The sequence below is a fragment of the Schistocerca serialis genome, chromosome 3 (genome assembly GCF_023864345.2).
Source record: "Schistocerca serialis cubense isolate TAMUIC-IGC-003099 chromosome 3, iqSchSeri2.2, whole genome shotgun sequence".
Taxonomy (NCBI): domain Eukaryota; kingdom Metazoa; phylum Arthropoda; class Insecta; order Orthoptera; family Acrididae; genus Schistocerca; species Schistocerca serialis.
In genome coordinates, this window is record NC_064640.1 from 638,294,088 (window position 1) to 638,321,248 (window position 27,161).

Genomic DNA, 27,161 nt, shown 5'->3' on the forward strand with positions numbered 1-27,161 from the left:
TTTTCAGTTTTCGGCTGCCAGGACCCATGTTATTCATTTCTGCCAGTGCCAAACGGTCCATCCTGAGCCGCGGCTTTCTCTTGACGGCGAACTTCTTGCTGTGGTGGAGACCCACAGGTTTTTGGGTGTAGTTTTTGATGTCCGGTTGACTTGGCCGCCTCATATTCGGCAGCTTAAACAGGCATGTTGGCGGCATCTAAATGCTCTGCGATGCTTGAGCCACACCAGCTGGGGCGCTGACCTATCTACCCTGTTACGGCTCTACCAGGCATTAATCCAGTCTCGTCTGGATTATGGGAGCCTGGCTTATGGCTCAGCATCCCCGTCTGCGTTGCGGGTGCTGGACCCAATCTTACACAGCGGAATATGACTTGCCACTGGTGCCTTCTGGACCAGCCCTGTGGACAGCATACTAGTGGAGGCAGGTGTCCCTCCCCTGCGGATAGGTGCCAACGTTTACTGGCCGCTTATGCTGTCCATGTTTTTAGCTTTCCCGGGCATCCCAACTATCGTCTCCTGTTCCTGCAATCGGTCGTCCATCTGCCAGAACGTCGGCCCCGGTCAGGTTATGCGATCGCGGTCCGCGTCAAAGAGCTTCTCTCCGGGCTTAGGGTTTTCACTGTTCCACCTCCTTTCCAGGCCACTTTGCGTACACCCCCATGGTGTGTTCCTCGCCCTTGCCTTCGGCTCGACTTGGCACAGGGCCCGAAGGACTCAGTCCCTCCAGAGGCCTTCTGCCGCTGCTTTTATTCCATCCTGGCCCCGTATCAGGGCTCTGGCATTGTATACACTGACGGTTCGATGGTTGCTGGTCGTGTCGGTTATGCGCTAACTCTAGGGGACCATTCTGAATAACGTTCCTTGCCGGATGGCTGCAGCGTTTACACTGCTGAGCTTGTCGCCATCTTTCGTGCCCTAGAGTATATCCACTCCTGCTCAGGTGAGTCCTTCGTTATCTGTAGCGATTCCCTGAGCGGTTTATGAGCTCTCGACCAGTGTTTCCCTCGGTCTTGTCTGGTGATGGCTGTCCAGGAGTCCCTGCGTACTCTTGCCCGTTGCGGCCGCACTGTGGTCTTTGTGTGGACCCCCGGGCATGTCGGTATCCCAGGCAATGAATATGTTGACCGCCTGGCGAAAGAGGCCATCAGTAAACCATCTCTGGACGTTGGCCTCCCAGAGACGGATTTGCGAGCAGTCCTCCGCCGAAAAGTTTTTGTGCTTTGGGATGCTGAATGGCGTGATCGGATCACGCCCAATAAACTCCGTACCATTAAGGAGACGACAACTGTGTGGCGATCATCCATGCGAGCCAACCGCAGGAACTCAGTCGTCCTTTGTAGGCTCCGCATTGGCCACTCCCAGCTGACACACAGTTACTTACTGCGTCGGGAGGACCCTCCTCTTTGTCGCTGCGGGGCGGCTTTGACAGTGGCCCACATTTTGCTGGCCTGCCCCCTTTTAGCTGTGGTCAGGCAGACACTTGCACTGCCGGATACGCTCCCTGCCCCTTTAACTGATGACCCTGCTATGGCTGGCTTAGTTTTGCGTTTTATTCGAGCAGGGGTTTTTTATCATTTAATATGAGTGTTTGTTTTATTTTATTGTTTTGTGGTGATTCTGGCCTTTGGCCTACGGTTTTAAACTGAGTTGTTAATGTGTTCTCGGTGATTGGCTTTTCCTTTTTTTATTCTATGGTCGGCCAACCACCGCCACACTCCATGTGATTTTAATTTGTTATGTCTGTTCTTTGTCTGAGTTTTTCTTGTCCTGTGTTGTCTGTTGTCTCTATTATCCGTTTTTTTTACTGTGTGTGGTAGTTTTTAAGTTTTGGAACAAGGGACCAATGATCGTTGCAGTCTGGTCCCTTTAATCCCACAAACCAACCAGCCAACCTAAGCTCAACAATTTAAAAAGGGATAAAATTACATATAGTGATTATTGTTTGTCAGGTGAGTACATGGATGTGAATGCAAAATCAAATAGTGGTAATACAGGAATAGGTGTAATAATGAATAATAAAATAGGAATGCAGATAAACTATTGTGAACAGCATAGTTATCACATTATAATATTTAAGATACATGAAGCCAAGAAACCATAACAGTAAATGTTTATATACCTACTAAGTCTGCAGATGAAGAGACTGAAACAATGTGTGATAAGATATAGGCCTAAGGAATTATTCGGATAGTTAAAGGAACTAAAATTTGTTATGCAGGACTGGAATTTTATGGGAAGAGGAGCAGCAAATAGTATAACCATAACTGGGGAAAGGAATAGAAGAATTTTGTACAGAGCATAATTTAGTCATTGCAAGCTCTTTGTTTAAGAATCATGAAACAAGGTTGTATATGAGGAAGAGGCATGGAGAACTGTACGGTTTTAGATAGATCTTGTTAATGTAAGGCCTTTTCAAAAGCAGTTTTTAAACTGTAAGATATTTGCAGGGGGAAATGTGGATTCGGACAATAATTTATTGGTTATGTACTGCAGATTAAAACAGAAGAAGTTGCAGAAAGGTAGGAAATTAAGGAAGTGGGATCTGGATAAATTTGAAAGACCCAGATGTCGTCGGGAGTATCAAAGGGAGCATTAGGTAAAGATTATCTGAAACAGGGGAAGGAAATACAATAGAAAACAAATGGTGTGTGAAAATACAATTGTGCAGCAAATGAAGCAGCAAAAGTGGACTACAGATCTCTAAAAAATGAGATAAGCTAAAAGTGCAAAATAGCTAAGCAGGTATAGCTAGACAACAAATGCAATACTGTAGAAGCATGTGTGACGTTTCAAAAGATAGGTACTATCAATAGGAAAATTAGGCCTTTGGAGAAAAGAGAAGCACCTGTATGATCTCAGATGGCTAGCCAGTACTAAGTAAAGAAGGGAAAGCAGAGAGGTGGATGGCATATATAGGATTACAAGGGAAGTGGTTTTGAAGATACAGAAGGGAAGACAAAGTTAATGAAGATGTGCTAGGAGGTATGGTACTGTGAGAAAAATTTTACAGCACTGAAAGATGCAAGTCAAAACAAGACTCCTGGAGTAGACGACAATCCCTCAGAATTATTGAGAGTCTTGGGAGAGCCAGCCATGTTCCATCTCCTATTCTATCTCATGTATTTATCGTACTCTTCATGTATCTTATCACTCCAACACATTCTTGAATGTTTAACCCTGTTGTTGCTCCACTATTCACTCATATATTCTAGAAAGTCATACAAATCGATTGTATAATAGGTACATAATTGTTAATTCATACTAATTGGTTTGTTTGTGTTTTAGATTTTCCGTATCCACGGTAGATTTTAATGTGTCATTTAACTGACAATATTGTTTCTGAATTAGAAAATATCTGCTCATATAATGTGACATGGCATATTTTCATTTGTCTGTTGGCATTAGACTAAGCACTAACAATATTTCAAAGTTGTAATTTCCTTTTACTTCTTCAGTTGTCAGTGTACGCTTTGGATTCAGCTAATAAGAGATACATATACTTTGTTCAACCTTGTCTTATTTTGTATTTCACGTTTTTATGATGTCGCATCTCTCAGTGTGTGACCATAAGGGACTATGTTGTTCCATAATTGTAAACCGACACTTATCCATATAATAGACATGACAGCCTTTATATACTATTATTATTAACACACACACACACACACACACACACACACACACACACACACACACTGTTCAGTTGCACACTGCAATGGGCCAGCCACTTGCACTACACGAGCCAGTCCAGCTGTGGCAGGCTAGCAGCACACACGTCTCTGTTGGTCTGTATCTTTGTGGGGAAAGAAAATTAAATCGCGAATTTGCTTCAGTCGTGATGATGACTGCCATGGGACTTTCTTTGGTCTGGTACTGGATATACTAGCTGTGGTTGCACCCATAGTCATAACATTCATTTTGTGTTTTGCCATGGAGTGGACCACATCATCACTTTGTAAAGCTTTGTTATTCTGTTGTGCACAATAATCGTGACTGTGGATTCCAATAATCTGTGTCTACTACTGACCTGATTGACAAAAAGAATATGATATAAGAATGCAGTGTGACATACTTCCATTACCCATGTGGGATTCCCAGGGTTGTCTGACAATTTTTATATGGAATTTTTCATCACACAGACAGCTTCGGGTACAAGGTGACATGACCCTTACCACCGAATATGTCCGGGAGGACAGAGCCCCACAGGGACAAGTACTGGATGCTACCAAGATCCATGTATCTTGTGCTGCTAGCCTGCCACAGCTGGACTGGCTCGTGTAGTGCAAGTGGCTGGCCCATTGCAGTGTGCAACTGAACAGCATGTGCACAAAGTTTTTGTCCATCTCAGATGATGATGAAGCTGTTTGATAAGCAAAAGGAGAGCTACTATTACAGTTGTCTATGTAATATCATTGAATGAAAGGAATCAACATTCATTGTGTTCTTTTAATTGGTATTGTTTAATGTGGATGTAATCTAATTAGAGCTAGTGCAATTGCTAAGTGATAATGTGCGAATGCTGTGAACACCCTTCTGTCCCAAATAAAATAATGGAGACCTACTGTGTCAATCTTAATGAATCAATATGTGAACTTGTAGATTGTAGGGGGGAGAAAGTATTCAGTTAGATCAGGAGGGAGAAGTTCATTTTGATGAATATTCTTGGTCAACTTTTGGTGTCAAAATAAAATCTGAAACTTTGGCTTTCAGTTTTTACAAAAGTTATGTGACAGTGATTTATTGTAAATATAGTTACCTGGTTCTTTTTTTAAATGTAAAAAATTAAAGTATGTCAGAGAATAAAAGCCTGTCATACAAGAATAGCAGATATAGAGAATGAGCTTATGAGAATGACACACTTGAGGATGTTCATATGTCTTTTGAAAATGAGATGACTGCTGGAAATTGCCCCAAACATTTGTAGGGTGGCACACAAGATTTAGCTATTCCTTCTGGTAGTTTATTTTGAGAAATTAGTTCATTAGCCCACCCGAAGTATAAATTATTGTGATAACATATTAGCCCCCTTAGTGACAAACTATGCTGAGCAAATATCATGGAATACAGGAATTAGTGACTATAAGGTGGTTGTAGCAAGACTAAACACTGCACCATCCAAACTGGCCAAAAATAAATGCAAGATATATCTATTCAAAAAAGCAGACAAAAATTCTCTTGATTCCTTAAGAGACAGTGTCCATTCCTCTCATATTAATTGTGTGTTGACCAGTTGTGGCTTAAATTCAAAGAAATAGTATTGGCGTTTTATACGAAGCACAGTAATAAAAGACAGTGCAAGTCCCCCACGAAAAACAACAATCAGGACACTATTGGGAAAAAAAAGAAAAAAAAAAAAAACTATAACTCTGGGTAAAGAAGTTGAAATCTTCAAGTTCGGCTTGAAACTTGACCTCGACTTAAATGCAAGAAGTTTTTAATAGTTTCCAGAGCAAAACTGCCTTGAAATCCGAAAGAAAATCCCGAGAGATTTTAAACATATATAAAATACCTCAGCATTGAGACACATGAAGTACCTTCATTGCATGATAGCAGTGGCATTGTTACCGATGACAGTGCAAATAAAGTGGAGTTACTAATCAGTTTTCCAAAATTTCTTGATAAAAGAATATGCACTAAGTACCCAAAATTCGAATCAAGAATATCTGCTAATGAGACTGATTTGTAAGTATATACTTTCGGTGTAGCAAAGCAACATAGGTCATTTAATGAAAGCAAGTTGTTTGGTCCAGATTACACTGAGGTGACAAAAGTTATGGGATACCTCCTAATATCATGTTGCACCTCCTTTTGCCTGGTGTAGTGCAGCAACTCGATGTGGCATGGAGTTGAGAAGTCGTTGGAAGTCCCTTGCAGAAATTTTGTCATGCTGCCTCTAAAGCTGTTCATAAATACGAAAGTGTTGCTGGTGCAGGATTTTGTGCATGAACTGATTTGATGGGTGGCCAAATCATTCGCTCAAATTGTCCAGAATGTTCTTCAAACCAATCGACAATAATCATGGCCCATTGACATGTCACATTGTCATCCATATAAAGTCCATCGTTGTTTGGGACCATGAATGGCTGCAAATGGTCTCCAAGTAGCTGAACATAGCCATTTCTAGTCAATGATTGGTTCAGTTGGACCAGAGGATCCTGTCCATTCCATGTAAACATAGCCCACATCATTATGGAGCCACCATCAGTTTGCACAGTGCCTTGTGGACAACTGATGTCCATGATTTCATGTGCCGCACTCGAATCCTACCATCAGCTCTTACCAACTGAAATCAGGACTCATTTGACCAGGTCATGGGTTTCATCTGCGGCCCACCTGATACGGTCAAGAGCACAGGAGAGGCACTGCAGGCAATGTTGTGCTGTTAGCAAAGGCACTCACATCAGTCATCTGCTGCTATAGCCCGTTAATGCCAAATTTCACCACACTGTTCCAATGGATCTGTTCATTTTACATCCCACATTTATTTCTGCAGTTAGTTCACACAGCATAGCTTGTCTGTTATCCTTGAAAAATATAACCAAATTTCACTGCTCTCTGTCATTGTGACACTCTTGGCCACTGTGTTGTCCATGGTGAGAGGTAATGCCTGAAATTTGGTACTCTTGGCACGCTTTTGATGCTGTGGATGTTGGAATATTGAATTCCCTAAAAAATTCTGAAATGCCCCACTTGTGTAGCTCCAACTGTTGTTCTGCGTTGCAAGTTTAATTCCCAAGATACAGCCATAATCACGTCTTAAACCTTTTCACATGAATCATCCGAGTACAAATGACAGTTCCCCGAGTGCACTGCCCTTTTATACCTTGTGTATGCAATACTATGTGCATGTCGCTATTTCATTACTTTTGTCACCACAGTGTATATGCTAGTAAGGTTCTTTTCGTAGTATGCTGATGAAATAATTCTATTTTTAACAATCATATACAGCCACTTGCTCAATGGAAAATCAATACCTAAGAACTGGAAAGTTGCATAGATCAAAACCAGTACACAAGAAAGGAAGTAGAAGTAATCTGATGAATTATAGGTCCATATCATTGATTTGATTTGTAGCAAGATTTTGGAACCTGTACTGTGTTCCAGGATAATGAAACACGCTGAGGAAAACAGTGTGTCGACATACAACCAGCACATATTCAGGAAATGTCATTCTTGTGAAAACTGGCCCTTTGCTCACATGAAGTAATGATCCTATCGACTGGGGACCTAAAATTGATTCCATATTTCTACATTTCCAGAAGGCTTTTGACACTGTTCGTCACAAGCAGCTTCTAATCAAATTGCATGTCTGTAAGTCATTGTCTCAACTGTCTGATGGGATTCATGACTTACTGTCACAATTTGCAGTTCGTGGTAAATGACAGATTGTAGATTGAACTAAGGACCAAGAGATTACAGTTATAAACACCTTAAACTGGAGCTATCACATAGAAAATGTTGTGAGGAAGGCAAATCAAAGCCTGCATTTTGTTGGCATAACACTTAGAAGACGCAAGAAATCTGTGAAAGAGACTGCCTACATTACATTTTTCCAACATCTCCTGGAGTATTGCTGCACAGTGAGCGTCCTTATGTGGTTGGAGATTTGAGTATCATAATAAAGTAACAGAAATTGGAGCTCTCATGGAAAGATGTGTGTGGCCGTGCTCCCATGTGCTGTTGGTGTGGAATGGTGGAGAAATAATCTGAATGTGTGTCTGTGAATCCCCTGCCAAACACTCACATGTGACCGAGTGAGGTGGCACAGTGTTTAACACACAGGACTCGCATTCAGGAGGTCAACAGTTCAAACCCACGTACAGCTATCCTGATTTAGGTTTTCCATGATTTCCCTAAATCGTCTCACGCAAATGCCGAGGTGGTTCCATTGAAAGGGCACGGCCGCCTTCCTCGCCCAGCCTTTTCTAATCCGATGGGACCGACATCCTCGCTGTTTGGTCCAATTCTCCGAACCAACCAACCAACCACTCACATGTGACTTGCGTATTAGTGATGTGTGAAAGACCTGTCATTTCAAAGAGAGAGTGCAATTATCCTACACACTTAGCTAAATGGCTCATGCAGGTTTAATGTATCTTACACGCTTGAGTGGGTTACATGAAACTTTGATCCATCAAGATCTTGGTGAGATGAGTGTTGCAACTGTAGCTGATGGCATGAGTTAGTGGCCTGGGCCTGGCTGCAGCTTAAGTGCTATGGGCTGGCTGGGCCCGTGATGGGCTGACTGAGACTCAGGCGGGCAGCTCACCCAAGATGTCATACAGTTTCATCTGCATTATACACACATCAAAAAAAGTTTTGCATGACTCCGATTCCCAGAACTCGTGAAGATAGAGTTGACTGTGAATATTGTATCATAGACACAGTCCCTTTGACTGTTCAGAGACGTCACTAAACCTGCCCAAAGATGTAAACAAGCATGCACGAGCAGCGCCTATTTGACGGAGGGGGTCTGACAGCCGATCAGTTCCAGTCATTCCACCAGGAAGGAGGTACACAGATTCTGTTGTCTGTAGTTCAACCATGCCTAGACGGTCAGTACTGCGGTTCGATCGTGTCCACATTGTTATTTCATGCCAGCAAGGGCTCTCAACAAGGGCAGTGTCCAGGCGTCTCGTAGTGAACTGAAGTGATGTTGTTCGGACATGGATGGGATATAGAGGGACAGGAACTGTCGATGACATACCTCACTTAGGCTGTCCAAGGGCTACTACTGCAGTGGATCACCAGTACCTACGGACTATGGCTAGGAGGAACCCTAACAGCAATGCCACCATGTGGAATAATGCTTTTCGTACAGCCACTGGACGTCGTGTTAAGACTCAGACTGTGCATAATAGGCTGCATGATGCGCAGCTTTGCTTGAGACATCCATGGCGAGGTCTATGGAGACATGTTTGGAGGCAACCCTGTCAGGCTGAACGCCTCAGACACACTGTCCAGCGAGTGCAGCAAGGTGGAAGTTCTTTGCTGTTTTGGGGTAGCATAATGTGGGCCAACGTACACCGCCAAGGTCATGGAAGGTGCCGTAATGGCTGTACGATACATGAATGCCATCCTCCGACCGAAAGTGCATCCATATTGGCGAGGCATTAGTCTTCATGGACGACAATTCGTGCCCCCGTCGTGCACATCTTATGAATGACTTCCTTTGGGGTAACGACATCGCTCGACTAGAGTGGCCAGTATGTTCTCCAGACATGAACCCTATCGAGCATGCTTGGAATAGATTGAAAAAGGCTGTTTATGGGTGGGGTGACCCATCAACCACTCTGTGGGATCTGTGCCTAATCGCCATTGAGGATTGGGACAATCTGGACCAACAGTGCCTTGATGAACTTGGGGTAGCATGCCACGACGAATGCAGGCATGCATCAATGCAAGAGGACGTGCTACTGGGTATTAGAGGTACTAGTGTGTACAGCAGTCTGGACCACCACCTCTGAAGGTCTCGCTGTATTGCGGTACAACATGCAATGTGTGGTTTTCATGAGCAATAAAAAAGGTGGAAATGATTTTTATGTTGATCTTTATTCCAATTTCAGTACATGTTCCGGAACTCTCGGACCCAAGGTGATGGAAAATTTTTTTTTGATGTGTGTATGTAGATGATTTCTGTATGCAGGGAGAGTCATGAGAGACATAACACAACTTTTATTTTGTGAATAGTTCCAGATTTCAAAACGAGGTTTTCAGCAAATGATGGTACACTAAAGGGTACACTAATCTTCGATCTCATATCGATCGAAGTATTGAAGCAAGTATGATTTTTTAATTAGAATGATATACTTTATTTATTTATTTTTTAACGGCATCAAGAGGCACTTGCTAAGATGAGCACAGTGATACAGTGCTTGTTGGAAGTTGAAATTCTTCTGAAAAGAATCTGAGAAATATTCAAAAATTGAAAGGTAAGTGAGCCAGTATCGGCTATTTTGTTATTAACATGCTTACGCCTTTCAACAGTGTCGTCTATCGGCAGGTCTTTTTTTCTCCTACATTCCTTGCATGCAGACATGTACACTAAATGCAGACATGTACACTAAATGCAGACATGTACACTAAATGCAGACATGTACACTAAATGCAGACATGTACACTAAATGCAGACATGTACACTAAATGCAGACATGTACACTAAATGCAGACATGTACACTAAATGCAGACATGTACACTAAATGCAGACATGTACACTAAATGCAGACATGTACACTAAATGCAGACATGTACACTAAATGCAGACATGTACACTAAATGCAGACATGTACACTAAATGCAGACATGTACACTAAATGCAGACATGTACACTAAATGCAGACATGTACACTAAATGCAGACACGTACACTAAATGCAGACACGTGCACTAATGAGGAGAAGTTAGACATGTTAATTTTATGTAACAAATGGTGGCAAGAAACTTATTCCCAAGGAATGTGGTATCAGCCCAACAAATGTCATTCACATCTTGCATCGACATAAATTCCAGCCTTATCATTGGTCGCATCATCAGACACACTGTGGGTGTGACTTCAAAAGTTGTATCGAATTTTGTTGGTTTGCTCTGCATCACTTTGGAGATGACACTGCATTTTTCCAACGTGTGCTTTTTGCTTACTAAGCAATGCTTACGAACCACAATAATGGAAATTTACACATCATGCCTTACTGGGCATCTGAGAATCCACGCTGGCCTTGTCAGGTACGACAGCAAAGGTGAAGCGTAAACCTATGGTGTGGCATCATAAGAAATTCCATTGTGGGACCTTACTTCATCCCAGGGATATTGAGTGAAATTACTTATGCACACTTCCTTATGAACTTTCTAACTGTTCTTGTAAAAGAGGTAGCAGTGGATGAGAGACAGCGTACATAGTTCCAACATGACTGCTGTGCAGCTCACTGTTCCCATGTTGCAACACAACTATTGAATGAAAAGTTTCCTGACCATGGAATGTAAATGCAGATGTAGATGGACAGAATGCTGCAGTACAGTAGCTGGTCAGGTGTCTTGATGGGACTGTCTTGATTTCTTTCTGTGGGGAGCACTGAATGCTACAGTCTGTCACAAAGCCCCAATGGGCGACGATATGTGCAGTGGAATCACCACACCACGCAACACCATATCATCCAATGTACTTTCTTCTGTTCATATATCTCTCAAATGGCGATTGCAGTTGTGCCTTGCAGTTCATGACAAACAATTTGAGCACACATGTACTTAAGTGTAAAACTACATGTCATTAATTAAAGTATTTATTTTGTGGGTGACATTTCAGTCATTCTGAATAAACTGTTTAGCTCATTTAAAGCATATTTTGTCTAATTACAGTTTTGAATTGTGTTTGTACACGCATTTGTCTGATTTCAGGTGGTTTACTGTAAGAAGCATTCAGGTATTTCTGGGCAAAGACAGGTCAGGTGTGTGTGTGTGTGTGTGTGTGTGTGTGTGTGTGTGTGTGTGTGTGTGTGTGTGTGTAAGAAAGTCGATTCAGTAGTTTCCTTTCTTCTTGAACAGGGATGTTTATTATTGTGAAGTATGAATGACCGTTTCTGCGTCTGCTTTGACAAGTAAACAGCAATGGGGAGGATTTAGATGGAAAACTGCTTGACAAAACTTCAATGGTTTCCACAGAAACCTGGAAATGTGCAGGCATTTGAAATAGCTCTAAACCACATCTGATGCGGCAGAAGCTAGCCTATGCCATAGTTACATATACAAAAATCATAGCTGACCCTGTACCTGTCATATGGAAATGAAGTTTTATCTTAGTAGTGTAGGGCTGTTTTGCTGCATATAATGACAGAGCATGCAAGCTCTGCGTGGCAGTGTTTGCACCAGAAGAACTGAACCTGGCCACATTGCTTTCCAATTTTAGTAATTTCTTGGATGCCTTTACGAAGAGTTTCAATCTCAACATTAATGAGCACTATGTTACTGAACTCGTCTATCCAAGTGCTTTTGGATGCCACCAAAAAAAGTATATTATTCTATTAAAAAATCGTACTTGCTTCAGTACATCCTTTTGAGTAAGACACTATCACATACCAAAGTATGTGCCCCCTTGGCGTACTGTCATATACTGAAAATCTCATTTTGATACTTGGAACTGTTCTTGAAATAATAGGGGTGTTAACTCTCACGTGATTTACCCTGCATATTACATTTGAAGATCACTGCAGAACAGCATTTCAGAATGCTATTCAAAGGGCACAGGGTTGGCCCTAGAAACAAAGGTACTGTGTTTCATCAACAAAATCTCGTGACCTGCATTTTTGCAGAATTTGGTCTGTATATACACTCCCAGAGCATTACTTAGGAGACCAGCTACTAGAAAGTTGACCAATTCATCATTTTGGGAGTATTATTTGGTAGTAACCTAACATGGACAACACACGTAAGACAACTAAATGATAAATGCATGAAGAAACAGAACACTGTTTCCTCAGCAACACCTCTTGAGGAATGGATGTAGTGGGTTTATTAAAGTTTTGTAAAATGCTAATTTTGTCTTGACTGTAGATGTATTGCTTATGTTCAGCAACACCATCTGTACAAGGTTTATTAGACCTTGTGTACACCATAACTGAGTAAGACTAGCAACTGCAGCATCTTGTACAGCCCTAGTTGATAGTCTCCTTGCAGAAGTGTGCATTCCACTGTTGATAGTATGACACGAGCTGCTTCTCATCAGTTACGTGATCACTATTAGCTAGCAACCAGAAAATGTTTGTTACTCCATTCTGTTTCAGAATGACAGGATCAGGTTGCTTATTAACTGCCACTGAACAGGTAGACCTTTTGAGATTTGGATTGAGGACCTATGTAGAGTCCGCACAGGATATGATGGCTGATACGCAATGACAAATTTTCATCCAAAGTTCTGGGCAAATTCATTCGTTTGTTCGGAAGGGGAGGCCGACACTGTCTGCCTTCTTTCAGTCGGTTGGCAATGAGAGAGTTGAGGCACATGCCCTGCAATCTTTCGCAAACAATTTTACAGAAACTATTTGATAAAAAAAATTCATTTTTCCTTTACTTGTAGCTTTATATATCAGGTTCATTATGTTCCCACCATTTTGTTAATGGTAATAGTTATTGTGATATTTACATAGAAATAAGACACTGCATGAAATTCAATAAAGTTTGCAGTGAAAAATAGAGGTCACTATGATTTTGCATTTGATGCGTATAATATCTTGATGCGTATGAAATTTAGCTAACATATTGAATTCTTCTTTAGACTTGGAGTGTAGGTCTCTGTCACCAATCTAGATAAAATTGATCTGATGTAGCACACTCATTTGTGATTGTGTGTGACAGCAATGAAGCCAGAGGGAAATACCCACAACATTCCTCCTATTTTATAAACTGTTTGAGATATCAAAATTAGATTTTGGCAAATGATACCGAACAAAGAGGAGAGTATTTTACCGTATGGTTATTATGCATAACTTCATTATCCACCACATTATTCCTCTAACTACAGACTTTTCGATGGAAGAATGTTGTTTTTAAGGGCAATCAATAGCTGGAGAAACGAGAAATGCTGTTTGTTTTGGAAAACTTAAGTGAAGACATTACAGTTTATTTTGTGCCAAGGAAGTGTTTTTTCATAAGATGCTGATCTTACTTTTCCTCAATTCCTTACTTAATAAACCACTGTTTCAGAATTCTCTCCCAGTGGCGTCTGCAGAACATGTTAGCGAGTTGAGACTGTGTAAACTCCACTGTGTTTTGACAAAAGAATGAAATTTTAACAGGGCAACCAGAGAAATGTGTAGTTTTTACTCAAAATTCGCCACTTGTGACTCTTCTCTACAAGTAACAAATTGTCAACAAGCCACGAGAAAATAAATTGCTGCATTTTTGACAGAATTCTTTTTAGATACTAACCAATGCAGAGGTGACAGATCTTTTTGAATGGTCACCAAGCAAGTGTGGACATGGAACAGGCCCCACTTATTATTTACAAAAAATGTGAGTGCAGGCTGCAGTTCAGAATGACATTTCCCCTCCAGCACTCAGCATTTCCCTTACAGCACTTGCCTGCAGCCCCCACCACTACCTCTCCCCCTATGCATGCCCTGCTGTCTGTGCATCTACCAGCCACAGTATTCTGTGCAGACTCTAAAGAACTCCAACACCCAATACTACACCACCACCACCACCACCACCACTTGCTTGTATACAAAGATCATCATCTCACATTCCCCTGGGGTTTGTCCCCAGGCCAGTAATATGGATGGGCATGCACTGTGGCACCAAGGGAACTACAGATCCCAATTCTTCCTGGCAGATATTTAACTCTGTATATCATCATTATCCATGTCATGAAGTCATACATATACATGACTGTAAGGTCAGTGGCTATCTAGATTACACCTATCTTTATACATGAGGTTATTGTTAGCACACACTACTAAATACGTGCAGTGCTTTTACTGCCATCTTTTGAGCCCTCCATCATACTGGAACTTGTCCAAACCAGAACTTCATTGTACATAGTGACTCGTTTAATGGGTTGTAAGCAGTAGACGAATGCTGCTCACGGAATTTGTTGGCCTCCAATATTCATGATTGTTTTTATATGCCAGCAGTGGCCTTACTGACACTCGCCAAGGATGCAACCACAACAGAAACATTACAGCTGAGAACCCAAGCATTGATGGTCGGTCACATCTCAGACACATCATCTTGAGAGCATCTAACACAGAATGGCAAAATACTGCACATACCAACACTCTCTCAACAATCAGAGTGGCAAACTTCATTTCAGTCCTCTTCGCAAAGCAGCGGTTGTATTTCCAGCTACATATTCATCACACGAAACTTGCACATGAATCTCTCTTGCAACTAGAGGACACCCATCCCCTCTCACCACAGTGCATGTGGGGAGTACCATTGACAGTAATTCATATTCTCAAAGAATGAACGATCCTAACTGACATAAGACATAAACTGAAATTGAACATGCCTCTATGAAATACTAGCTGGCAATGCTACTACTGCTGACCACATTTTTTAAGAGAGTGAATATTGCAATAAAAACTAAAACCTTAACTCATGGTGCCGGCATACTGAGGGTTACACTATTGCAGATAGGCCCTCAGCTTTGCTGTGACCCAGAACTGATGCATACTACTACTACTACTACTACTACTACTACTACAAGAACCACAGTCACCACAACCTTTTATTCCTTGAACCCACATAACAAATTCCTTCCCCATTTAACATTTCACACTGTTTTCTGTGCATCACTATATTTTATTGATTGCTGTTGGGGGGATGAGAGTTTCTCACCATAGATAATACACTGCACTGAAGGACACCCAGCTTCACACTTTGTGTGTGTGTGTGTGTGTGTGTGTGTGTGTGTGTGTGTGTGTGCACACACTCTCTCCCTCCCTCATTTGACCCGGTAGCTATTCTGTTTTCCTGGATGATCTCAACATTGTTATATGCAGGAACATTGTATCACTCTGGCACGCGAACACTGGTTTGGGGGGGGGGGGGGGGTATTACACCATTTCCTCCACCTTCGATGAAGTCCTCTCACCCATCTGAACACATTTTAGCTGGGTATGGTTTCCACAGCTATCATCTGTTACGTGGCAAGCCCTCACCACTTTACTCACTTGGGGACCACTGGGGGCCGAACCGCTCAATAACACTGAGTTCGGTGTGGGGCGGCGGTGGGGTGGGTGGACTGTTGTGGGGTTGTGGACCACTGAGGGCTATGGCGGGACAAATCTTCTGTCGTTTCTAGGTCTCTGGTTCAGTACACAATACACAAGACAAGAGCTTGAGTGGTGTAAATGTTTCAAAGAGGATAGGGAAGACATTTAAGATGACTGCCCTGGATGCCCTGTGAAGGTTCTTCTCTCTTTTTTCTTAGAGTGAAAAGGAATAATGCATCATGGATGCCAAGGCCGTTGTTGCCTCAGCCACTTTAATTGCCAGACACTGCAATTTCTTACTATTCTTGAGGCTGAAGAGAACCACGAAAGGATTACATTTTGCCACCATTGATGAGATAAAAACAGTATCACCGAAGGAGCTAAACACCATGATGAAAAGTAAGTTCCAGAAGTGCTTCCAAGATTGGAAAAAAACACTGCACAATTTTATTCTACCTGAGAGGGATTACTTTGAAGTGGACAAAATTGATGTTGTTGATAAATAAATACAGATTCTTTAAGAAAAACAAAAATTCCCGTTACTTTTTGATAACGCCTCATATGTCAGAACTGGAGCTCGTCAACACCTTGAACTATAGCAAAGATATTGTGTTGTGCAGGGATCTTGTAGATATTTCCAAAGAGGAACTGAAAGCTCAGTGGGCCCAAGAAGACGTTATGGATGTGTACAATATAATGAAAAGGGCGCATGGTGATCTGGTCAAACCAGACTCGTTTATCCTCATTTTCAGTATCACAAAACTCCTAGAGTGTGTCAAAGTGGGTTTCCTTTGCATAAGCATGTGGCTTTATGTATTGAACCAAATGTGCTCTTTTAAATGTCAGAATTTGTGCACACCACCTTCGGAAGTAAGGGTAAAGCCACCTGTGGCAATTGTGGCAAGGCTTCCACAAAGGAGTCGGTAGTTCATCTCATCCGAAGTGTGTCAGTTGCTCTGGGGATCCCCCTGTCTGGAGTACGGACTGCAGTGTCTTCCTTGAGGAAAAGACGATACAAGATGTTTAGACAACGAAGCATATCCCATATGGTGAGGCCAAAAGATCTGTAAGGTTATGCAGCCCCCCTAATTTCTCTACCTCCTTTGCTAAAGTTCTTCAACAGCCAGCTCAGAAAGCCGATGCTGCTACACAAATGGAGGTTGTAAGAGCCAGTAGTAATACATGTGTTTGTCGATGCATGTGTCGAGCTGCACTTATTTCGTTGTTTCGGAACCCATTAACCCCCCCCCCCCCCTCCGTTCGCCCTGCAAATAACATCAAGAACATCAGATAAAGCCACATTTGCCACCAATGTGGAGCTGCCTGTGCGTCCTAAGGCAGAGTTTGCTAAGAAACCCAGAAATGCCCCTACCCCTGCTGTGGTAGTTGCTACAAGACCCTCCCAGGGCAAAGAAGCAAATGGGAAGCTTCCACCACAGGCAAAAACAGGCAGTAGACCATCAGACCATGTCAGTGTCATTTAACTTGATGGTTCTGCTGCTTCTGCTTCGGAGGCAATGGAATTCAAAGTCGGCCCAGGGCAACCATTTTTCCCCAAGGCTGGACTTCCACTCATTGCAGGCTCCCCACTCTGGCAGAAAGACATGGTGAAGGTACAACTCCCGTCAAAAATGGTTCCCATACTACAGTGGAACATGAATGAGTTCACGACTCAGTAGAGAAACTGAAACTCGTTGCACAGGCACAACCATTGTGCTTGTTTTTACAAGAAACACATTTTAAAGCCATTGATGTCCCTGTGCTTATGAGGCTATACTGTCCACCTGACTGGAGAATGATTCAAGGGAGGGGTTGCTCTGTTTGTCACTAACACACACCACTCCTCTATTCTATCCTTGGTTGCTAACCTATAAGCAGTAGCTGTTGCCATTAATATGAACTGGTAGTTCGCTATCTACTCACTGTACTTACCTCCACAGGATGCAATAGATTCTGAGGCTCTCAGGGATCTTACAAAACTCCCCCATGCCCATTTCCCATGGGTGATTGTAGTATCACTAATGTGTTATGGGGGGCTCAAACTATACTAGCCATAGGGGTCAAGTCTTGGAGAACCTCATGATGTCTCAGGAGCTGTACATCCTCAACACAGGCGATACCACTAATTTCTCGGCTGCTGCTGGGTCATCCTCAGCCATCAATCTGTCTTTCTGCTCTCCAGCTCATGCATACTCTGCTCAGTGTGAAGCACCTGATGAACTTCATTCCAGTGACTTCCCATTGTGGCTCTACATACTGGATGGATCATTACTTGAACAGAAGCCACTGAAATGGATGGTCAGCAGGGCTAGCTGCACACTGTTCAGCTAGTTGGCTGTGTTTGTACGTAGACAGTATCCAGAAATGGGTGGACTTCATCACACGAGGGATCCATGATGCTGCTGACATATCCGATATCACTGAACATCAGACAACATCACAGCCTTTCAAGTTGCAAGAACCAATGCATAATTAAAGTGAGCAAGAAAAGGTCAAGGCAAGCATTCTTGAACTCTTATCAACCATTCCACTTATCCTACAGAAGTAACAGAAGCCATCAGGAGGATTTTCAGTAAACACAGTAGTTTACCAAAATCAACAGTGCTGGAACAGTGGTGTCTCCAAGCATCACCCTGAAACGCCACTCACATGATGGCAGAGTATCTTGCACTGACTAGTCCCAATGCTAACCAGGATCTGGCGTTTCACCACTACCATGTGACTGTAGAGAGGGCCAAGTTGGGCTTATGATCCAACAGTTCTGAGTCTTACAACTGACCTTTTTCAGTCTTACAACTGACCTTTTTCAGTCTTACAACTGACCTTTTTCAGTCTTACAACTGACCTTTTTCAGTCTTACAACTGACCTTTTTCAGTCTTACAACTGACCTTTTTCAGTCTTACAACTGACCTTTTTCAGTCTTACAACCGACCCTTTTCAGTCTTACAACCGACCCTTTTCAGTCTTACAACCGACCCTTTTCAGTCTTACAACCGACCCTTTTCAGTCTTACAACTGACCTTTTTCGATGTGAGAGTTGGATTTGGCACTGTCTGAGGCATGTGATATTGTGCCTTGTCACTCCAGTCTGTTTCGACATTTGCAAGCAGTGTCAAGGGAAGTCCTCCTCAAATGTTTAATTTGATATGGCAGACAGGCCACTTCACCATCTCATGGAGCAGCAATTTTGATACCTTTCCTCAAACCAGGAAAGGACTGCACATGTCGCAGTAGTTACTAGAATGTTGCCTTAATGAGCTAGGTAGGAAAGACCCTGAAGCAAATGGTTAACCATCATCTGGTCTAGTTGTTAGGGACCAGCCAGCTCCTTTGAGGACTACCACACAACTTGAGACATAGTATTCTGGAACTACTCCATCAGTGGGGCTTTACAGTGCTTCCTGTATAAGTGCTTTTTTACGTCCCAAGTTGGTGATGGGCTGTTGGATCATTTTGAGCAGGAGAATGGTGTTCCTCAGGGCAGTGTTTTACACGTTAACCTCTTTGCCATAGCCATAAACACTATCACATCTGCACTAAGACATCCCATACTATGCTCCTTATTTGTGGATGATTTTGCGATTTTCTGTTTCTCCTCCATTACTGCAACAGCAACTCATCAGTTGCAACTTACAGTAAAGAGGCTGGAGAAGTGGGCTGCAAAGACTGGTTTTACACCCCCCCCCCCCCCCCCCCCCCCCCATGGGTTTGTGTTTTTTGTTACTTTTATTTTATTTTTTATTTATCGTGGTTACATTTCGGTTTGTTGTTGTTTTGGTGGCTAGCATGATCAGAGTTCTTTCATTGTAATCATTGTTGTCGTATTTTTAATTACTGGACTTGCATATGTGGAACACCATTCTCACTTTTAAAGACTCTGTGTGGTTTGTGGGCCATATTTTTTACTCCAAACTGTTGTGGTTACCACACCTGAAGGTGAGGGCCCAGAAGGCACTGAATGTTTTGAAGTGTCTTAGCCACAGGTCTTGGGGAGCAGCCAGGACTCTTCTGCTTCCTTTTTGTAGAGCTTAACTCCTCATGGTGCATCAGATGTGTACGTTCCTCGCTACTCCCAATTCAACAGCATACCATACCATACCATACCATACCATACCATACCATTGCAAATCCACCTTTGAAGTGCTGCTTTACCAATCGCCCACAGGGAGCGAGGCTGTTTGGGATCTCATGAAAATGCTCATATCTGGTGTTTTAACCAAGTGCCACCCTTGCTACTGCAGAGGCTCAGAGTAATTTTAGATTTAGTGCAGTACAGGAGAGTTTGCACTTCTGTTTCTGTTTTCAAGATGATGTTTTCTGACATAAATAAGCACAATAACCATAGCAATAGTCACAGATGGGTCTAAACGGAGGGATTCCGTAGGTGCCTCCAAAGTTCACTGTCATCATTTTTATCTGTTTTCTGTCTTTCCCTTAGTTGCTCTAAATTTGTGGAGGTATGTACTGTCTATGCAACTAAATGAAGGCAGTTTGTTTATTGCCATATGTGTTTCGCTTCTTTTATTTTGGAAGCATCCTCAGTGGCCTGAAATAAAAGTTACTTTTTATACATACAATAAACATATTATGTGATAGACGTACTATGCTGCTGTATTGTGAATGTATCGTTCAGTGTTACTTAAGATTTCCAGCGCTGTTAACACGTGTGTGGTCCTGGAGATGTATTTGTTAGTCCTCATACTCCAGCTAGCCAATATCTGGCATTCTTCCATCCACATTTGTCATTTGTCAAGTCTCATGTTTCACTTTCCAATTGGTGATCAACATGTGTGTGGTGTTGGTGTGTAGTGGTTGCCAACTGTTGTTGTGTGTTTGTTTTTTGTTTGATGTGTGTGTGTGTGTGTGTGTGTGTGTGTGTGTGTGTGTGTGTGTGTTTTTGTTTGTGTGGTTTTTTGTTATTTTTATTTTATGTTTTATTTATCCTGGTTACATTTCGGTTTGTTGTTATTTTGGTGTCTAGCATGATCAGGGTGTTACTGTTTATATGGATTTGGTCATTGAGTACCTTCTTTTCCATCGCAGTGGCTCTTTGTATGTGAAAGTTTTCTTGCAATGTCAGGAGCTTTTTGTTGTGATTATTCACTGTGATGACTGTCATGTCACATTCCATGTTGGATGGTTCATGTCCATGTTTTATCAGGTGTTCGGCGAAGGTAGTATTGCTATTTTCATATTTCCAACTTCTTATATGTTCTTTATATCTAGTTTTAAACTTCCTGCTTGTCATCCCCAGATATACTGATTTACATTCTTGGCACTCTAGCTGGTGTATACCTGCTCCTTGGCATTTATCTGGTTTTTCTGTCGTTTGTAGATGTGATTGGAAAGTGTTTCTTGTTCTGTAAGCTATTTGTAATCCCTGTTTCTTTAGTATATTTGCTATCTTGTATGTTGCTTTGTTTGTATGTAGGAATGTACCATTTTTTGCTGTTATTTATGTCATGAGTGTTACTGTTTTGTGTGTGCTGTAGTGTCTGTGGGGTTATGTGCTCTCTGCTTGTTTTGCTTTTTCTTTAGTTGTGTTTTAATTTTTTGATTGAGTTTTTGTACTATATGGGTGCTATTGTTTGTAGCTATGAATTGTACTGTTTGTAATTCTTTTTCTTAGTTTTCTTTGCTGAGTGGGTTGTTATTTAGTCTGTGTAACGTGTGCCATGCCCACTAAATTCCTCATCTGTTCAGATTCCCTGAGTGCCGTTCAGCCTCTACAACATATGTATCCAGCTGAAAAAATACTCCAGGAGATCCAGAACTACCCTCTCCACTTACAAAGGCTAGGGAAGGAGGTGTGTTTCGGCTGGGTGCCAGAGCACATATTTACTGCTGGGAATGGAAGGAAGGATGCAGCAGCAAAGGAGGTGTCATGAGCTATGATTCTCAGTTCAGTGTGTCCTCACTCTGCATGCTATCATTATGCTTTTGAGGTACAGAGTTGTGCACTGATGTGAAGATAAGTGTCTGGAAGTGACAGACAATAAGCTCCATCTAGTAAAGCCCACAACACAGCCATGGTATGGTGTACCTCCTTCCAGCCAGGTATACAGCACAGAGTTCTCCCTACTTGTCTTCACATAGGCCACAGCCCTATGACACATGGCTACTTCCCCTGGTGAGAGGACCCTCCACTGTTTATTGGACTGTGTTTTATTTTCAGACTAGAGGGCAGCGGCAGATTTGTAAACAGATCTGCCATCTATTTTAATTAACATTCATACGAATGTGGTGAGAGTTTTATTGTTTTGTGATTTGTCCAACTTTCAGGACATGTTCTTCATGTATTACCAGGGTGACTGGATCACCCCTGTTTTCTCTAAGTGCTCAGCCAGTTGCATTTCCTGTACCATTATTTTAGCTCCCCTTTCATTTTACTTATGTTTTAATCACATTTCTAGCACCTTTCGCCCTTTCTGCATTGTCTTAATGCTTGTGAGATAGAGTAAGTGTGGGAGTCAACATGAGTGAGATGGGTGTGAATGATTGAGTGTTTTTTTATAGGTTTCCTCCCCACTGTGAGACAACTAATTTACTCATTTTATCCATATGTGTCTAATTGTCTAATGTAAAACATGTTTGTCAGTGAAGCTATTGAGCAGTTCTGATGACTGACGACACATTGCAGGCTAATAACATCCAATGAGATAGATTCCTCCAAAGCCTTGTTACTATTAAGATACTGATATCTTGTTAGCCTTCTTGAAAACTTTTACATTTTGCTTTGTGTCTTTGGACTTCAGTCTTTTCTTTTGCTTTCCTTTTCCAGTTTTACCTTTTGATCACTTGTTTCTGTTCCCCCTTGTCCTCTTGGTTTCAGTAAGTTTGATCATGATTCTTGTATTGTCATGCTGTGTCACAATATTTTCCTCAGTGTTTCATTAAAGGTCACTAACTTATTATATTTTCTGTTTCAGGCATTGATCTACCATCCACTTTACTCCTGGTGGAAGAGGCGGCAAGCTTTTATCACGTTAATTTCAAACTATGTTGTAAAAATGCGCCATTATTTGATAGTGTGTGTCATTTTTATGATATTTGTCGTGATTAATGGAGGTATAGTTGTTGGTGACAAATTGGCCCATGTTCCGGTCTTACATTTATCCCAGATGCTGTACTTTATTCTGTTTGCATCATCTTTTTGTATGCCTTATTTTATAATTTTGGGAGCCTCATTCAAGAGCTGGCTGAGACAACATTATATAATTGCAGCAATATTTTTAGTTTTGTGTGCAGTAGTGGTACGCTATTACACATTTGTGCATCCTTACCTCCTGGCTGATAATAGACATTATGTTTTCTACATTTGGAAGTTATTGTATGAACGCAATCCAATGATAAAGTATTTTTTAATTCCAATTTATTTGTATGGAGGATATTGTATAACATACTTTCTTGATACACATTCATTTGCATATAAGCTGTCATACTTAATTTGTGTATTCTTAATTTTGGTACCACAAAAGCTTCTAGAATTTCGTTATTTTATTTTACCATTCTTGATATTTCGCTTGAATGTTTATCCAAAGTATCGGTGGCAGTTGTGGTTAGAGTTTTTTATGTATGCCATTATCAACTTGTCAACATTTTATTTATTTCTGACTCGTGAGATTCGTTGGGACGACATTGCTGAAGTTCAAAGACTTATGTGGTAAATGTGACATCTTCAAGTGAAGAAAGACTGAACTGCATTTGACTTCACCAGTTCTGTATTGTATGGTTGAAATGTACAACAGCGGCTGTTTAGAACTAGAAAATTTAATATGTTTATACTTTCAGATATTATTGCCAAACATATTTGATACATTGTAAGAAAAAAAGGAAGAAATGTACTATGTGGTATGCTCCTTCAGTGTAGCTATAGATGTTAAGTGTGTTGCCACTCTAGGCATTAAATGTATACTGCCTAGTCACCTGGCTGTGTTCGTGATCTCATTCTGTTTTAAGATTATTCTTTGTAGGTATATATAGGTACTTTAAGGTTAGGTAGTATCAGGCAGTGACTAGTGATTTTTAAACCAGTGATATTTGAGAATTATATGTGATATCTCTGTGAGAATTTGTAAGTGATACTGAATTACACAGTTTTGGGACCAATGTCTTTGATAGATCCTAGTGTGGTTGAGAGGACAGTATGTGTGAAGTATTCTCACATTAATAGAAGTAGTTCAACTGTGGTCTGTTAAAAATTCTGAGGTTTTCTTGACTGTTGTATGCTACACTTTTTGTGGCCTAAACTTCTCTCTCAAACTTTATATAAAGGTGTCTTTGTGTTTAAATTCATCTCTATGAGAAATAAAAACCTGAGAATGTGCAAAGGCCATCAGAGTGCATAGGGTGCGATCATTATTGATGTAATAAAAGTTCTCAGCTGCACTTGTTTGGAAAGCAGTCACTACTAGTCTTGGTATGCGAAGAGTTGCATGCAGTTATAAGTATCAGATGGTGCATCACAACCGAAGCAGTAAATTTAATTTATTGGATGTTAGCATTATTGAATTCGTTCCAAATGAACATAGGTAATGAGGTGTCAGTGGTGTATATTTGGCAAGAAAAATTTGATTACTTACAGTTATCTTTCAGTTAGTGTTTTTACTTTTCTGTTTTTATCAGTTTATTGCCAGTAGTCATGGAGTTGTTCTGTACACTATATTACTTCATTACATGAAATAAGCTGAGTTACATAGTACCTGCTCTGTATTATGGAGTTAGTCTCACTGTTTCTTTTAGTTTATTGTTTCTGAATTTGTGCAATGACGTATACAGTGTATGCTGATTTTGGGGAAAGCATTTTTCATCAAATATTTCCTTATATTTTGTACTTATTTCAGCAACCATAATTGTTTTTGTACTTCATTTTATTGGTAACCATTGTATTCTCTCCCTCAATTTCACTGTAGTTACTGCCATATTTATTATTATTATTATTATTATTATTATTATTATGTATTCACCCACCACAATTTCTGTAAAATCCTTAAATATTACACCGAACTATTGATCCATCTATTACATAGGCATTTAATGTGTGGCTTGCTTTTACAGTTCCTTCCTTGTAACTCTTCACTGTTCATATTTGTTACATGTTGTGGAAGTTGCTCTGCTGTAGCAATTAGTGTTGCATTAAGATTATGCCAAGCAAATATTGTGAATTTTTAGTTCTGTAAAAGACACGTGTATTTTATCATTCTTTGTAAAACTAGCAGTTTTCTATCCAACTGCCTCACCAAAGGTTTTGAGGAAAGAAATTTTTAGTGTTACAAAATTTGTTTAAAAACATTCTTGTTTGAGTTAATAAAGTGTTTCCTCTTTTTTATTGCATTGTATTTGTGTGTTGTTATGTAGAAAAAATAGGCTCAGAAATTTGGATACTTTTGGTGACTGTGTTGGTTTGCGATATAACAGGTGATTCTACCTGTTAAATGTTTTAGACAATTAACTGGAACTTTTGGTGCTCTTCCCTTTCTTTCCTTTTTTTGCAGAATAAGAATGATTGAAATACGTGCTATTAATTGACCTGCAATGTGATCAACATTCATTCCATCTAGTTATTAGTGATTTTAAAAGTATTTGTCATTAATAGGTCTCTTATTACTTTGAGACAAAATTTATGTACTGCGTATTATAATAATATTGAACAGACACTCTGAAAATCATTTATAACATGGAAATGTGTATAATTGTAGTAAAATATTTGGAAAGAGTGATTTTATAATTGTTTGTGGTTTTTTGTAGTAGTAAAGTGCTTCTGGTGTTCTGTGGAGCAATGCCCTTCATAGAGTTTTGGCGAAAAACTGTGGAAATGAAAATTTGTATTGTTGTCCTTGGCAGTTCTTAATGAAACTCACCATTCTTCAACCAGTTATCCATAAACATTGTTCGTCAAAAGTTAGCAGGGACCAATACCATATGTCAGTTCCTGGCACTGGATGTTCTATGTCTGCTTCTTACATTTTAAGTGATGCCTCAGGTACCTTTTAATCATTCCTGGCACACACAATGATGCCAGGCTTGGTTATGATTCTTGATAAGTAATAAGTGATGATATACTGTTTTCAACATGATACATGTGTTTGTAGAAATCTCCCCCCTCATCCCACTCTCTCTCTCTCTCTCTCTCTCTCTCTCTCTCTCTCTCTCTGTGCTGTGTGTGTGTGTGTGTGTGTGTGTGTGTGTGTGTGTGTGTGTAGACTTCTTACTTTAATGATACATGTGGTTGTGATTACTAGTGTTACTCATTGTTATTATAGTAATAACTCAAAGCAGTGCATATTTATGAAGATAATTCACAATTGAACTTTCCAGCTGAAGTGAATTAATATTTTCAGTTATTTGTCTTAATTTATGAGGCTACCACAAATTGTATTGAAAATTTCTGAAAATTCATTGGATATAAATTCACTTGGAGTTACTTTCATATTTATTTCTGTAATTATTTCATAATCTAGTGTTAATTTGTGATTTTATGTGTGCAATATTGTATTGTTGTATCTCTTGAACCCTCCTGAAAAAGTAACTAAATTTCTTGTGCAATGTACTGGACATTCCTTGACAGTAATTAAAAAGTACTGAAAGACATATTTTAGTTGTACTGTAAATTTTTTATCCCCTTCCTCATGCTCTTTCTGTAGCTTACAATAGTGGAGTGGAACTCTGGTCTTCAATGCATTGTTGTCATTAATAGTATATTAATTTCTGTTTTTCTGATGTAATATTGTGGTAAAAAATTTTAACTGCAGTATGTACAAGTGTGTTGCCATTCAAGTGATTGATTTCACTGGAATTATTTAGATCTGTTCGTACCAATTTCAATATATCAGTATTCTGCATTTCATTAATGAAGCGAAATAACATATATGAAGTAAGGTTCTACACGTACTACTTTAATGCTTATTTTTGTGTGTTTTGACACAAATACATATAGTGTTGTATTTTATACTATGTAGAAAAACTTATTAGGGTCCTGTTTTTTAGTAATCAGTCTTCTGACTGCTTTGATATGACCCACCATGAATTCCTCTACTGTGTCAACCTTTTCCATGTCAGATTAGCACTTGCCTCAATTATTTGCTGGATGTATCTCAGAATTTTGAACATCTTGCTCCATTTTACATTGTCAAACACTTTTTCCAGGTCAACAAATTCTATGAACGTGTCTTGATTTTTTTTCAGTCTTGCTTTGAGTATCCAATAAAACTTCCGCACTGCCTGTCTGGTACCTTTATCTTTCCTAAGGCCAAGCTGATCATCATCTAACAGATCCTCAATTTTCTTTTTCATTCTTCTACATATTATTCTTGTCTCAGTAACATTGATGCTTGAGCTGTTAAGTTGATTCTATGACTTGTATGATGATTCCCGCATTTGTCTACTCTTGCTATTTTCAGTATTGCGTGGAAGACATTTTTCTGAAAGTCTGATGGTATACTGCCAGTCTCATAAAT

The 27,161-nt window shown here is 40.5% G+C and overlaps 1 protein-coding gene across 1 annotated transcript in view; it reads left to right on the top strand.

The window, feature by feature from the left end:
- Nucleotides 1-26,254, top strand: part of LOC126470521 (putative Dol-P-Glc:Glc(2)Man(9)GlcNAc(2)-PP-Dol alpha-1,2-glucosyltransferase) — a 112,586-nt gene extending 86,332 nt beyond the window's left edge. The window contains exon 5 of the mRNA XM_050098434.1: nt 22,635-26,254. Within this exon, the coding sequence (XP_049954391.1) occupies nt 22,635-23,372 (738 nt within the window). The 3' untranslated portion in view covers nt 23,373-26,254. The remainder of the gene's footprint in view (nt 1-22,634) is intronic.
- The last annotated feature ends 907 nt before the right edge of the window (nt 26,255-27,161 follow it).